General features: G+C 36.6%; 1 protein-coding gene across 2 annotated transcripts in view; it reads left to right on the top strand.

Moving 5' to 3' along the window:
• Window positions 1-16,869, top strand: part of ascc3.L (activating signal cointegrator 1 complex subunit 3 L homeolog) — a 327,995-nt gene that overhangs the window by 144,926 nt on the left and 166,200 nt on the right. For both annotated transcript variants that reach the window (XM_041563009.1, XM_018263366.2), the window contains exon 14: window positions 11,867-12,001. In XM_041563009.1, coding sequence (XP_041418943.1) covers window positions 11,867-12,001 — 135 coding nt within the window. The remainder of the gene's footprint in view (window positions 1-11,866; window positions 12,002-16,869) is intronic.

A 16,869-nucleotide genomic window follows, 5' to 3' on the forward strand; every position in this document is an offset into this window, starting at 1 on the left:
ATGGTCGTAGAAGAAAGTAGAATGTGAGATTTATTGAAGCTTTAGTTCCTCTTTTTAAATGTTAGTCCTCTCAGTATTTACTTTGCACAATAAATGATTTTAATGGAAACATTGAACTAGATTTGCAAGGGAAAGGGATTTGCGGTTCTTAGGACAATGAAAGCCTTCTAGCCAATCTGCCCCAGAGGAACATTGAGTAGAGATACGGAATATTTAGAAATCAGAATTATTCTGTGCTTCTGCCACATTTATACCTGGGAGACCAAAGTGATTGTTTGATTTTTCAGATCCTTAACATAGTATCTTAATTTTGCATGCGTAAATGGCAACTGTCTTAATGTTCTACTAGATAAAATGATAATATATGAGTTCATTTGTATATTCATGTGTTTAAACCACGTTCCGCATATCCTTGCCATTTACAGAAGAAAGGACAGTGGGAGGTAGTTGTATTTCACTCCGGCATGTGTTATGACAGATGGAGAAAATCTTTTCATGTTGGTTTTTCAACAGTCGTACTCTGCAAGACTCCAAGCTCTTCCTGGCTACTGGGAAATTAAAAGTTGGCGATTCAGCCTTTAATTTTTATCCATCTGCTCCAGCTAATGAGACGTCTCATTTGTAGGCTTCACTTTGAATTACCAAATGCATGTGCAGCTTTATCATTCTACTTCCCAGTGAGCCGCCTCCTCCTGTGTAACTTACAAAGATGGATAATAATAATAATAGATGGCTTATATGTATCAGTACTTGTGTAAATGCCACAGAGGTTTGATTTTCCCTACAGCGTCCAAATACACACCTTTTGCACATAACTGCTGCAACTTCGCTATACATACAGGTATGGGATCCATTATCCGGAAACCCATTATCCAGAAACCAAGTATCGAGAAAGTTCAGAATTATGGGAAGGCCGTCTCCTATAGACTCCATTATAATCAAATAATCCGCATTATTTCCTTTTTCTCTGTAATAATAAAACAGTACATTATACTTAATCCAAACTTAATATAATTAAAAATACAAATGAATGGAGGGCACACAAATCAAATAAAGGTGAGAAGAATCAGGAGGTGCATATAACACGTCCCCAACTATCCCATAAAATGGTCACAAACACTATACTGTTAATATTTTGGACCTGCACACTCCATAAATAATAATAGTAATGACACAGTGGTACTTATAAAAAGGAATTCTTTATATATAATACATTATCAATGCATACAGAAACATTTTTTCTCTACAAGAAAGGTAAGTCAAAAATATAACATTTTGTTTTTAAAATTATGTAATTACATACCACCAATCTGTAACATGATAGTCAAGCACTACATGAGAACAGACACCCTTGTCAGAGAATGAGAATCACCCCAACGTTTCGGTGTTAAAGCCTTTATCAAGGGGAGTGTGCAGGTCCAAAATATTAACACTAAAATATAATTAATCCTTATTGGAAGCAAAACCAGCGTATTTGGTTTATTTATGTTTACATGATTTTCTAGTAGTCTTAAGGTGTGAAGATCCAAAATATGGAAAGACCTGTTATCTGGAAAGCCCCAGGTCCCGAGCATTCTGGATAATAGGTCCCATAGCCTAATAAACCCCTTAGTGGCGGGAAAGGTCATCCATGATGTCATGACACGTCTCTGGTGTCAGGTGAAAGACTAACCAACCCCCCAAAAAAACAAAACAGTAAGGCATTAAAAGAGAAAATAGAAAAAAAAAAAATATACAAGAAATACAAAATATAAAGGTAAAAATGGTGGAGATAGATAATGTATAAAAAGTAACCTAAAAAGTAACCAAAATACAATGCGTCAATCCCATCGGTATAAAGTAACTTAATATAATGTTACAAAAAGGTTCAGATCACATACAGATAAATATAATACACCGTGGGAATAGACTGCTCATCGCACGTAAAGCATAAGTTGATGCGTTGGAAATAATCAACATGTTCCTGAACTAAACAAATTACTAACACATATCAGGCAAGCAAAATCACAATAGGTCCAATCGGTATGGTAAAATAGAAGTAGATATTAAAGTATAATCATCACATTAATGGTGGCTCATACAGGAGTGCACAGAAATCAGACATAGTGTAGACCAGGGGTCCCCAACCTTTTTCACCCATGAGCAACATTCAGATGTAAAAATAATTGGGGAGCAACACAAGCATAAGTTCCTGGGGGTGCACTGCCAAATAAGGGCTGTGATTGGCTATCGGTAGCCCCTATGTGGACTGCCAGCCTACTTGAGGTTCTGTTTGGCAGTACAGCTGGTTTTTATACAACCAAAACTTGCCTCCAAGCCTGGAAATCAAAAATCAGCTCCGGCTTTGAGGCCACTGGGAGCAACATCCAAGGGGTTGGGGAGCAACATGTTGGTCATGAGCTACTGGTTGGGGATCACTGGTGTAGACTAAGTTCTAATTCGGAGTCGTTCAGTGCGCATTAGTGAAGTACACACATACTGTAAGTTCAAACAGTGTGTCAACAGCTCATCAGATCTACGCAAGCATTTGCAACATGTGACTGACTGATGGGTTGAGAATTCCTCTCTCATAACATTACGTAGGCTCCCCCTATAAGTACTGTTTGTTGCACTCTGATATGTAATGTGCTGTCTGTTCATTTTCTTTTTTGTTTCCTGTTTGATTTTACTTCCTTCTTTTCTTATTTCGATCTCCTCCTCTTGTTTCTGTCTCCGGGTTCCTTTTTTCGTTCTGATCATGGGTCTTTGCTTGCATTGCTTCTTTTGATGCATACAATGTATTTTCGGTGCTTAAAGGAGAAACAAACCCGTAACATAAAATATCCCTAACCCCCTACCCTGTGTAGATCCCTCCTCCCCCCCAGCCTGGGTGGTACCAGGGGCAAATGCCCCTAACTTTTTACTTACCCCTCGGTGCAGATTCTGTCCCCCGAAGTTCACAGCAGCCATGTTCTTTTATTCGTTAAAGCAGACCTTCCGAAAATTATCGTGACTTTCGGCGCATGCGCAGTTGTTCGGGACCGGAAAATTACTCCAACTGCACATACGTTGAAAATGAAGGTCTGCGTCTGAAGTTTAATGAAGAAAAGAAGATGGCTGCCGTGAACTGCCGGGGACAGAATCTGCACCGAAGGGTAAGTAAAAAGTTAGGGGCATTTGCCCCAGGTACCGCCTAGGGAGGGGGGAGGGGGTCTACAAAGGGTAGGGGGGGTAAGGTTTTTTTATGTTACGGGTTTGTTTCTCCTTTGAAACCTTTTTGTACCCTGTGCATAAATTATTCTGGCTTGTGTCCCTCGTATCCTGGTATTATGTACTTGGTTGCTAAGCATTTGCCCTAGTAACTAGCACTGACGCGCTGTCGACACACTGCTTGAACTCGTGTGTACGTTCACTTGGGAACCTATGACTTAAGAATTTATGGGCATAAAAGGGCGTTACCATTGCGAGAGAGTAGAGATATCTCTTTGCAGCACAGAAAAACAAAGAAATGCTCAAATAACCATTGAGATGATTCTTCCTCAAGATCAAGGTGATAATGACCAAGCTAGCTTGAGAATAGAATCCATCCAAGTCAGGGGCTCCCGTGGGAATCTGCATAAACAGAATTTTTTTCTTTCTAAGTATTATAAGGCTTGCTGAATCCTGTATAATGAAGATTGCATCTGTCATGGATCCATCCTTAACCTGACATGTCTGCACAGACCCACCATGTGATTAGATTATTGGCCAGGGGCCAGTCCAATTTGACCCACAAAACAGTTGTTTTCTATGTACACAAGACTTGGGTTACTTTTATTCAGAAAATGCCAAATTTTGTATAAATCTAATATCAAAAGAAAAAGAATGCATGCTTACAGTAAGAGACATGCTTAAAAATTATTTTTCTGTCTCTCTCATGTCCAGCATATTATCATTTCAAATTTCATTAGAGCTTACTGACTTTCTGTGTGCAAATATGTGTGATAAATAAGCTAGTGCGTGTCTTTGTGTGCAAGAGCTGGCAATGTATTTTATCCTGATGGACACACCACATGATGAATAGCCGTTCTGTTAAGTGTGAAGTGTGTTCATTGGGATAATGCACACGTATTGATTGCTAAGGTAATTCTAGGTAAAACTCATCACATGTTTACAGAGTATGCCCTTAGCTGGTTCAGTTCAGGCTTTTCAAGCATGAACAATAAGAGGCAGCTTTTTTTTTCCTGTGCTGCTCAGTCATGCACCTCAACAGGCACTATCAGAGATTAAAACATGATTGTAGTATATTGAGATCAGTATATAGGAGATGGATGTCTGCAATATTATTGATGTGTATCTCCAAAGATATGAGTTGCTGTGGAACAGATATTTATCTTGTGTATTTTCACTTCATATCCTCATTGAGTCTTTCCGAGATTTTAGTTAATTTACAGCACTGTCTGTAAATGGAAGCAACTCGCCCTTCCATTGCTGCCCTGTAACCTTTTCTATTTTATTAAAGCTGATGGCTTGCTATAACTTACTTTAACTATCCAGAGTAATGTGTCAGCAGAAAATATGGTGCACGTCTCATGTAGGGTATCAGGTTAAAGCTAAGAAAATATAGCCCAGAAAATCTCTCTCCTGGAGTACCTAGGCTTCGAACAGAATTGAATAATGACTGCTTGTATGTGTTTGCTGTATAATTTGTCTGTTTTGTCTCATTTGATTGCAGTTCGCGACTCGTTTTTTACTGTAGCTTATGGCTCCCATTGGCATGTATAGGATATTATTAGGTAACAGGAAGTGAATGAGATCCTGATTCTTTTAGCTTCTTTTGCCATTTGTAAACTGATTAGTCTATCTATTTTCACAGCACTAAAACATAGACTCTCATTTATGGATTCCCAGAATGTGAGCGCTAGGGCACTAAGGGGTGCAAAACTGCACTTGCTCCAGGACATTTGTTCTTTTGGCGCCTTGCACTGGATTCAAAATATGATTTAAGGTGGCGAACTTTTATGCTGGAAGTCCAATGGCAGTCCTGTCCTTATGACCTGTCAGTGGGCAATAAGTGCAGAATTCCTTTTGCACCCTGCTCCTACTAGCACTCTGTAGCTGGAGTGTGTGAATAATACCTACATGCCCTTCCTCCCATTTTCAATCTGCTGACTTTTATAAATACGTGCAGTAGTTGTTTAGTTTATTCAATTTGTTCACATGTCTGAGAAAATAATAGGTAAGGTAATATTGCAGGTTTGATCCCTTTTTTTTTAATCAAAATTATGTGTTACATCTAAAGGTCGAACGATACCGCTAAAGACTGTAAATGGCTGGGGGTGCCATGCTTCAAGTAGTGCCCCCGAATTTTCAGACAAAGCTTGTCTAATATAATTCTGCCACCTAGAGGTGGTTATGGTTTAATATGGCAATGTTAGTATACATCTAGATAGTTATAACTTATTTTATAAGATATCTGTACAGACATACATATAAATATAGCCAGGGCTAGAAAAAGAAGAAAAAAGGGCACTACCTGAAACCTTTCCATACTGCAAAAAAAAGACAGGATTGTAAGCTACAGTACACAATGATTAAGGGGCAGGGGAAATGCAGCAATAGGAAAGCAAGCATTTCAAATGTATATAGAAATATATGGGGGAATGTAATAAAAGTCGCAAAGAGCAAAACAATTAGCACAAATAAAAATAAAAAATCTAATTTCGCAATGTAATACTCTTCCTTAAACTGCTATTACATTACGAATTTTAATTGCGCATTGCCCACTTTTAAGAAGTGATTGAAGGTGTCATAATCATAATGGAGCAAACATAAAAACTTTTTCATTAAGAAGTTGTATTACATTCACTGCGCACTGGCTCAAACTAAAAAATTTGCAAACCTTCTTCCACTGTCGGAAGTGGTCGCTAAACAGTTTCCGGGTTCGCAAAAGCTATATTAAATTGACACGGAGGCATAACTTTTCGCATTGCGAATATTTTTTCCATTAACGACTTTTATTAAAAAAATCAGCAGCAAGAGAGAGTATTCCTGTGTGTACACTTCATCATGATAATGCTCAGTGTGCTAAACAGGTTTTCCTCTAAAGGACAAATTTAATTTTAATTCTATTTTTAGGTAATGGACCTGAAAGGAACACTGATTCATGGTTTGCTCTGTTAGATTCAATACAAGGGGGTTATGGAGGGAAATTAACATCAGTTTGTTAAGGCAACATTGGTGCGCACAGTTCAATTTGTAAGAGCGTTATGCTTTATTGGATGCCTCTGTACGACTGAGGAAGCTATGCTCTAGTGCATATATTTGTTAAAGTGATGTTCTTTATGGTTCATGGTAGAGTGATATGGCTTTGACTACTTAGGTGTAATAGTGTAAAACAAGAAATCGTGTATTTCTGAAATGTGTGTTTCACTTAAAGACGTCTTGGGAATGTCATAACTAAAGTCTGTAAAAAGTTTTTTTGTCCATTAAAGATTAACAATATTAATATATTAAGCTATTGGTTTGCTTGCAACTACTTGTGGGTAAAATGTGTGTGATTGTCTGTATACATGATATAAGCCTGTATTTAAAGGATATGTAAACCTTGAAAACAACTGGAAATGGCAAAGAGTGCTCTTCTATGCACTTTTATATATTTTTTTTCCTTTTGTTTCCAAGATATAGACAAATTAGACTATTTTTATCTGTGAACATTATTAATTTTCTAACATAATTTTGGCAGACATTTTGTTTACTGTTAAGAAAAAAACAGTAACTGAGAAAAGAAAGGTATCGTGATGTTGCATTGCTTTGAAAATAAATAAGTCATCTGATGTTTTACTAATAAGTATAACAGAATAGCAGTTTAAAATTGTAAACCAAAAAAATAATGTAATGTATCACTTATACTATTATTATACACAAGAGCCATGAATATGCTGTATAATACAGAGTTCCATGACAGAGTTCCATGCATAAAAACACTCTGTTGTCGGCCTTGTGCTTTTATATGGTCCTGGAACTCCTCTGTAACTTATAATATCCTTATATTTTTTAAGAGGGGTTACCATATTCACTATATAGTCTAAAGCTTGGTTATTTTTCTATGGGACTAAACTACATTTTATCCTTATAAACAGAGCATTCCTACATCCAGTGGCGCATTAAGGACACATGAGGCCCCTAGGCTACACTTTCCACAGGGCCCCCTTCTAGGGTAGGGCTTTATTTCGGTGCAGTACATGCCAGGTTTTTTTAAACAGAAGCCGACCGTTGTAAATACGCTAGTGGTTTAAAACTTAGGCAATGGCACATGATGCTAGCGTATTTTCACTGTCTTCAAAAATTATTTCACCATCTGCAGAAAATATTTCACTGTCTGCAGGCTATAAAAATTATTTCACTGTCTGCAGAAAATATTTCACTGTCTGCAGAAATTATTAAACTGTCTGCAGGCTGCAAAAATTATTCTACTGTCTGCAGGCTGCAAAAATTATTCTACTGTCTGCAGAAATTATTTCACTGTCTGCAGGCTACAAAAATTATTACACTGTCTGGAGGCTGCACATTTTCTCTGGCTGTACTTGCTGCAGTGCAGGCTGACAGCAAAAATCACAGACACTGTTCCAGGCGCAGGCTGGCTCTACAGCTGTTGCAAGCTACAAAAATTATTTCACTGTCTGCAGAAATTATTTCACTGTCTGCAGGCTACAAAAATTATTTCACCGTCTGCAGAAAATATTTCACTGCCTGCAGGCTACAAAAATTATTTCACTGTCTGTAGAAATTATTTCACTGTCTGTAGAAATTATTTCACTGTTTAAAGAAAATATTTCACTGTCTGCAGAAAATATTTCACTGTCTGCAGGCTGCACATTTTCTCTGGCTGCACTTGCTGCAGTGCAGGCTGACAGCAAAATCACAGACAGACTGTTTCAGGCGCAGGCTGGCTCTACAGCTGTTGCAGGCTACAAAAATGATTTCACTGTCTGCAGAAATTATTTCACTGTCTGCAGGCTACAAAAATTATTTCACTGTCTGCAGAAAATATTTCACTGTCTGCAGAAAATATTTCACTGTCTGCAGAAATTATTTCACTGTCTGCAGGCTACAAAATTATTTCACTGTCTGCAGATATTATTTCGCTGTCTGCAGGCTACAAAAATTATTACACTGTCTGGAGGCTGCACATTTTCTCTGGCTGCACTTGCTGCAGTGCAGGCTGACAGCAAAAATCACAGACAGACTGTTTCAGGCGCAGGCTAACATTGGGCCCCTAGGCTATAGCTTAGGGTAGCCTAGGCTTTAATCCGCCCCTGCCTACGTCATTAAAAACATGCCATTAACTGATCTTTTGTAGAACTTTCTCCCGTTGCACACTGCCTGTCACTTGTGTAAAAGCCTAAGCAATTATTATTTTGTTTAAAAAAAAACGCTGGAAAATCATACCCTATGCCACATTTGTACCATTTGTATATAGGTTAGAAAGCTCTTGACTAACCTATATACATTTAACTGTAGCTTATTATGAATAATGTAAACACTACTGCAATTTATAAAGATGTAAGTCATCTTGGAGTTACATGACATGTATAAAAGCACTTGGCTTGTGGTGATGTCACAACTCCTTGGTTACTTAAAATTTATTTATAAATTACAGTAGTGTGTACATTATCCACTATATTTTTGTCATCATATTTTGACATTTTTCAGAGCCTATAAACATACATGTATGAATGACTGCTGTTAAAAAACAAAACAAAATGGCTTTCATTAAAAAATAACTTTTTCGTAATATATTGTTTAATGAAATTATAGTATGTCTAAAAGTGCTCACTGAGAATGCTAAACTTCTTAAAATAACTTGAAGCAATTCACAAGTAGTTTTTCTCCTTTCAATCTCATTAAAATAAATTGCAGTGCAAATTAATCCATTATTTACATCATTATTTATATCATTAACAAACACACTCAACTCTCAAACCTATATTGATTTTTTCCATCAGTATTTTTTTTTAGTTTATTGGAACATCTGTAGCAGTAGACAATGCAGTGTTATATTTGTTAGCTGTGTATACATGAGAGCTAATTTACATTTACACCCACACCTGCAGTTGCCCAAATATGGTTTTTGCACATATAGACACCATTCATCAAAGGTACTAATGTCTAATGTCATTTGATGTATATCACTGATCCAACTCGGTTTTCTTAAGTTTCCAAGATTGCTTGTTTAAGACACATATGAAAATGTTACTTTGTTTATGATAACTACCCTTTAATTATAAGGACTTTGACAATTGTTAATGATTTAATAGTAAGTTCAGTGCAGCTGTTGAAGACAGAATGCTGGGGGGGAGGGAAGAGAAAAAAACAACTTTAGGGCTCTTACTCACTAGCGTTCTGACCTGCGTTCCGTTTTTTGGCGTTCAGCCGCAGGGGAGCACAGGAATAGACGCATGTCATTATTTCAAATGGGGCTGTACTCACTCAGGCGCGTGTAGGCGCCGAACGCAGGAAAAATGCAGCATGTTGCGTCTGAACCTGCGTTCGGCGCCTACACGCGCCTGAGTGAGTACAGCCCCATTTGAAATAATGACATGCGTCTATTCCTGCGCTCCCCTGCAGCTGAACGCCAAAAAACGGAACGCTGGGGAGCGCAGGTCAGAACGCCAGTGAGTAAGAGCCCTAAACATCACATTCTATGCAGGATAAACAGCCTTGCATAGTACATCTTGTCTTTGAAATAAATTCTGTTTTAAAGCTCTATCTTGGCTAACATCTAGACAACTTCTTTTTTTAGAGCCCTAGTTTGATGAACATGAACCTTTCAGTCATAACGTTCGTTTACATTTTTTACTGCTAGTACAGGTATGGAATTCCTTATTATGAAACCCATTATCCAGCAAGATCCCAATTATAAGAAGGCCGTCTCCCATACTGTAGAATTTAAGCAAATAATTAAAATGTTCAAATATTTATTTTTTCTCTGTAATAATAGTATCTTGTGGAAAAAATACCAATAAAATAAAAATAGTATCTTGTAATTGATAGGTGGCAAAACAATTCTGTTTAGTTTATTTAGGAGGTTCTTTACTAAAATCCAATTTAAAAAAAATAAAACATAACCAAACTCCCATACCCATTTATTATAGAAAAAAAACTTGATTTAATTGGTTAGGGTAAAAACCCTGATAAAATCGAGCGAAAACCTGAATCATTCAATTTGGAAAAGCCCAAAATGGTTGGATTTTCTGGCTAAGTCCAGCACAGAACACAGAAACATCCAAATAGGATAGGGACATCTTCCATTGACTCATACACAACCTCTGCAGGTCTGAGATGGAGGATTTACAGATTCTGGCTTTTTGCAACATCGGGCCGGAACAAGATAAATTCGGAGTTTAGTAAATAACCCCCTTAATGATTAAATATTTTTAAAGGAAAACTATACCCCCAAAATGAACACTTAAGCAACAGATAGTTTATATCATATTAAGTGCATATTAAAGAATCTTATCAACTTGGAATATATATTTAAGTAAATCTTGCACTTTTACATTTCTTGCCTTGAGCCACCATTTTGTGATGGTCTGTGTGTTGCCTCAGAGATCACCTGACCAGAAATACTACAACTCTAACTGTAACAGGAAGAAGTGTTGAAGCAAAAGACACAACTCTGTCTGTTAATTGGCTCATGTGACCTGTTTTGTTTGGTTTGTTTGTGAGTACAGTGAATCATACAATCCCATGGGGCAGCCCTTATTTTTTTAAAATGGCAATTTTCTATTTATGATTACCCAATGGCACATACTACTAGAAAATTATATTATTATGAAAATGGTTTATTTATATGAAGCAGGGTTTTACACATGAGCTGTTTTATGCCATATAATTTTTATAGAGTTTGGGGGGTATAATTTTTCTTTAAGTAGGATTAAGGTATAGTTATCCAAATTACGGAAAGATTCCTTATCCAGAAACCTCAGGTCCCAGCATTCCAAATAGCAAGTCCCATACCTGTATTGATTTAGTTTCTGTTTCAGTAAAACGTAACATATTAAGATCATATTCCCGCACACACTAAAGTCAGAACGACTTTAATCAACGAATCTCTGATGTTTGATGTATGGGAGGAAACCAGAATGCTCGGGAAAAAAAACAAGACATGGGATAACACTCATTGTTGATAGTTCCCAGGCTGAAACAAAATTCAGGATCTAATCTGCAAAGGAGAAGTGCTGCTCACTGAATAATCATACTAACCTGTTTGCCTGTATGAGTGGTCGATCCAAAACCCCCAGTACTCTGACAGATCTTGGCTTTGGTGGCATACATGGAAATGTAGTTCAATAAAAGTTGCTGCTCCACAGACTTTATAAGAGTTTCATAGATATTAAAATATCCTTACATATCCTTTACATTTTCAATATGTCTGCTACTCTGTTTAAGAGATTCAGAAATGTTGCATTCAGTAACTGCATATGATAAAAACCTTTCGTGTTGTGGGCCTTAAGGTTGCTTTGTTTCTTTTTAAAAAGTTAACTTGATGTGCTATTTGTAACCGTCTGAATTCATCTGATAGTTGAAAGTGTGTTTGTGCATAAAGTCTTATAAACACAAACCAATCAAACGTGTTGCCTTGGTAGAATGGATTCTGAATAATCATGGTTTCCACTAAATAATGAATGAGTATTAAGAATATGTGCTGATTCTGAGACATCGTTTTAGAAAGATCTTTTGATGTTAGCTTTGTCTGTCACTTGAAAACACCTTGCCTTATTACATATTTTATTTAATTGTATGTTTTAAAAGCCTTATGCGACTGTGTACTTGTTTCTTAATGTACCAAAAAGACATTCATTTTCTTTAACCTTTTTTTCCTTTCTTTTATATCCATTTGCAGGTGATGGTCTTTGTTCATGCCAGAAATTCTACTGTGAGAACAGCAATGGCCTTGAGAGAACTTGCTAAAAACAATGGGCACAGTTTATATTTCTTACCAAACCAAGGACCTGAATATGGGCAAGCTGAAAAGCAGGTAAGAGTCAAAAGGGTTCATTTATAAAAGTGGGCAAATTTGCACCTGGGCAGTATACCATAGCAGCCAAACAGTGATTTGTTTTTTTAGCCAGCTGCAGTTTGAGCACTGAAAGCACATATTTGATTGGGCAAATTTGCACCTGGGCAGTAACCCATGGCAACCACTGTTTATAAATTACCCCTAATGGGCTTTGAAGAATTGCACTGGAAACATGTAATGAATGTATGTAACCTTTCAAAATGGTTGATTACAAACACATTTTAGTATAAAACCCCCAAATCTTGCTTTTGTTGTGTTTATTATTAATATATTTGGGGTTGACGTTACTTGGCCTTCAAAATGATAAATACATATCTTGCATGATAATAGATATTGTACATTTTCAATGGCAGGGTCTATGAATAAACCAAGCAATTTGGCATATTTAATAAGAAACATTGTGATTTATTTTGCTCTAAGAGCTCCTTAACCTCTCATTTAGTCTACAAGGCCAATGTTAATGGACCTTGGGTTTTCCAGATAATAGTTCCTTCCGTAATATGGATATTCATATCTTAAGTCTACTAGAAAATCATATACTCATATATACTCGAGTATAAGCTGAGTTTTTCAGCATCTAAAATGTGCTGAAAAAGTCTACCTTGGCTACTCGAGTCAGTGGACAGTAGCTGAGATTGCAGTCACTTTTAATCATTCCTATACCAACAGTTCGATTGGGGAGAGACTGCAATATCAGACAGCGCCCTCTGTTGGTTATATGAAAGAATAACAGTGACTGCAATATCACACAGCGCTATCTGTTGGTTATATGAAAGATTAACAGTGTGCCGTCTGTTGGTTATATGAAAGAATAACAGTGACTGCAATATCACACAGCGCTATCTGTTGGTTATATGAAAGATTAACAGTGACTGCAATATCACAGCGCCCTCTGGTTATATGAAAGAATAACAGTGACTGCAATATCACACAGCGCCCTCTGTTAGTTATATGAAGGATTAACAGTGATGGCAATATCACACAGCGCCCTCTGTTGGTTATACGAAAGATTAACAGTGATGGCAATATTACACAGCGCCATCTGCACATGGTAGTGGGACAGTGGGACAATGCACACAGTAATCCGTTTGGCAATTCTCTGTCACCATCAACTTTGCAAAGAAGTCTGGTTGATTGCTGGGGGGGTCGTTTTGGCGGAATGTGCGCTGCTGGGAGACAGGGCTGTAGTTATGTTCACGCTTATACTTGAGTAAATAAGTTTTCCCAGTTTTCGTAGGTAAAATTAGCTACCTCGGCTTATACTCGGGTCGGCTTATACTCGAGTATATACAGTAATCATTAAAAAAACAATAGACTGATTAAGTATATCTTAGCTATGATCATGTAGAAAGTACTACTTTATTATTACAGGTATAGGATCCGTTATCCGGAAACCCGTTATCCGGAAACCCGTTATCCATAAATCTCAGAATTATTTTAATCAAATAATTCACATTTTTAAAAAGATTTTCTTTTTCTCTGTAATAATAAAACAGTAACTTGTACTAGATCCCAGCTAAGATATAAGTTTAATGAACGTTTAAATTATTTTTTAATAAACTTAAGGTATGGAAATCCAAGTTGTAGAAAGATCCCCTATCCAGAAATCCCCAGGTCCCGATCATTCTGGATAACAGGTCCCATCCCTGTACAAAAAAAAGGAAATAATTTTTAAATTTTAAAATCCAGTAGAAGGCTTTCCCATAATTCTGAGCCTTCTGTATAATAGGTTTGTGGATAACGGATCCCATACCTGTACCTGCTGAGAAGAATACTGTTGGGGAGAATGTAATAAATGTCTTTAATGAAAAAAATATAAACAATGTTTTAAGTTTTTTCATGGACAAATGTTTTCCTTGCACGTAGTTAATAAAAGTTTGAGTGCACATAGTGGGGCTCATTGGTAAACACTAGGCAAATTTGCACCTGTCAGCAACCAATCAAAACCAATCAAAACCAACAAAAGTTTAACCTGCATCTGGTGGAAAAAAGCCAGATCACTGATTGCTATGGGTTACTGCTCATGGACAAATTTGCCCTGTGTTTATAAATGACCCCCAGTGCCTTAACTGCCAACTGAAATGGTTAGTACATTTTGTTATGCATTTTATACAAGTGTAAATGCATTAAGCATAAATAAAACACATATGCCTCATTCAGATGGGGCTTAGAATTAGAATTTGTAGTGTAGTAAACTGCATGTTATTACACTTCAAAATGAGATGTACGTTTGTGAATATTCATTTTGTTTATAACGGCTATTACATAAATTCCTAAAAGCTACTAAACCTGGTGCAAGCTTTATAGCAAACAGCTTATTGATTGTTATGCATTACTGTACCAGGGCAAACTTAGTTACTTTTATTACATATGGGGTTAAGACTTTTATTAAATGCCCCTTGTTTTTTGTACTTTTTTGTGTGTGTCCTCTTGGACAGAATGCAGAATATCTGTATTTTATTGAACAGAACATTTTAAATGATGGAATTTGAAATGTGCTTGTGTATTTTTTAGACCTTTGAGAATACTTTGCCGAAGCAGATAATTGCATACAGTGCGGCAAATGCTTATAAGCGTCAGATTCCTTAATTTAGTTATTTCCCCTGGGTAATGTATGCTATAACTTAGAAACCAAACATAATCAGTACATTGAAATATGCATAGTCTTGTAGTGCTATGTTGTGCTTTTCATGGAAGAGAGGTGAAAAGATCATTTTAATTTTACCATTTTATTTGGAAACTAGTCTCTTTTTCTTTCAGTTAGCAGTGCAATTAATGAAGAAAGCCAGGATGGCATACATTTATTCTTGATATTTATTCCTAGCAAAAGAATAGCTTATTTTTCACATCATTACACGTCAACTGCATTTAGTGTTGCAGCCCATCACAGCAACATTTTACCTTCCTCTAAACTTTATTTGATGTTAAGTTATGATTTGCAAATGTGAGGAGAGAGGGTTGGAAAGAAAATTGTGCTTTAATAATTTTAAATGTCCATACTTTTTAAATGAGTTCACAGGCAGTTTGTCAAGGTCTCGTCCTTTGATAAAGAGTGTTCTTTACCTCTTATTATTTTATATACGGTGAAACCTCAATTTTACATCCCCTGATTTTAAGTTTTCCCTCATTTTACAATTGGTGTTTTGTGGTCCCACCTATATATTATAAATAATACATTTCCCTGATTTTACATTTTCCTGAATTTTCCACCATTTTTTTCTGGTCCCCTGAAAAAACGTAAAATGGGGGTTCTACTGTATCTTAAAAAAAATTACCGCCACACACATTGTCTTTTTATGGTCATGTTGCTTGTGTAAAATTCAGCATAGATCGATTTCCCTTCAATGTGTGAAAGGTTAGATTCTAGTTTTCTCTTAAAACTATATAGTGGAATGCTTGGGTAACTTATAGAATATGAAACCAGCCACACTTATGTGCACAGAACTGGTTTGGAGCACACTCTGTCATACCTCCCAACTGTCTGGTTTTTCGTGGGACTGTCCCGATTTTGACAGCTCAACTCGTAGTCACAGATTGATACTGAAATGCCTTGACTTTCTCTTTGATCTCCTGCACTGAACAGCCAGAAAAAGATACAACATGTCTAACTTAATTGGCTTTTGGCAGAGCGCCCAGAATATGTGGCAGGTACACTTAGATACTTTTGTTACAATTTAAGATAAGCAAATTAGAAATTGTAACAAGCAGCTCTATTGCAGCTTAAAGGGCAATTCACCATTATTAAGCAAAGTTGTAATAACACATAAAAAACAGAAATGTGTTTAAACTTTCATAACCTGCCAAATTTTGTAACATGAACACGGTAATTAGGATGTATGGCCAAAATGGGTGTGGTCAAATTGTCCCTCTTTCTATTTCCAAAATCTTGGAAGGTATGTTGTATGTAAATATAGTGATTGTACTGCAGAACTGAGGTCAGGCCATTTAGCATTTATTCATTTATACTCATAACTAAAATTACATGTACATTGTAGAGTGCTGCTTGCCGAAAATGCCAATTTTGGACTAGCGCGGTAGTACACAGTACAAAATAAGAACAGACAAAATGAAGATATTCTCCTTTGACTGCAAGTATAGGCAAATTTCCCTACACATTAACAGAAGGTGCAGTATAATGAGACAATGCTGAATTTAACTAATCATTTAGTTAAGACAAGAATATTGAAAGTGGTGAAATAATGTCATCTATAGTATAGCTTTGAATACATTGCCTTTGTCTTGATCATACTGAAATTTAGAGTACAATGGAAAGATTTATTAGCAAGTGTTGTCATGCTGCTTTGTGCTTAAGCTTTTGCCGTGTGCATTAGCTTGGATTAAGTCCAAACATCTGTTCTTAAATAAAACTCTCTTTTGTAGGAAATAAATACGCAATGTTAATTTGTGCATATGATTTTGCACTTTTGAAATTAAAAGTTAGAAGCATGAGATATAAAATTCCCAAGCAAGCTTGAACGCCTTGGCTCTATTGTATAGGAAGTTCATGCTTATCCATATTCCTACCGGATAACTGCACTGTCAATTCAGTTGCTTTGTTTTCGTTGATATGTGATTCACAGTTGGCTTTTCTATACCTACTGAAAAAGTACTGTGCAGTGTATACATGGAATACCGTGCTTGGTAGTTTGTGACTGTACTCAGGTTTATTTTTGTGGTTGATTTAAGATATTATGGGCAATAAGAGGGCTGTGGTTGCAAAAGAGTGGGTTTACCTGCTTCCAGTCTGTGAGGCTTTGCCTGGTAAAACTTGTGAGGCAATAATAGGGTATAATATGGGGGCTGAGCATATGAACAACCCATAATGG

Source organism: Xenopus laevis, chromosome 5L (assembly GCF_017654675.1).
Source record: "Xenopus laevis strain J_2021 chromosome 5L, Xenopus_laevis_v10.1, whole genome shotgun sequence".
In the NCBI taxonomy this organism is placed as follows: domain Eukaryota; kingdom Metazoa; phylum Chordata; class Amphibia; order Anura; family Pipidae; genus Xenopus; species Xenopus laevis.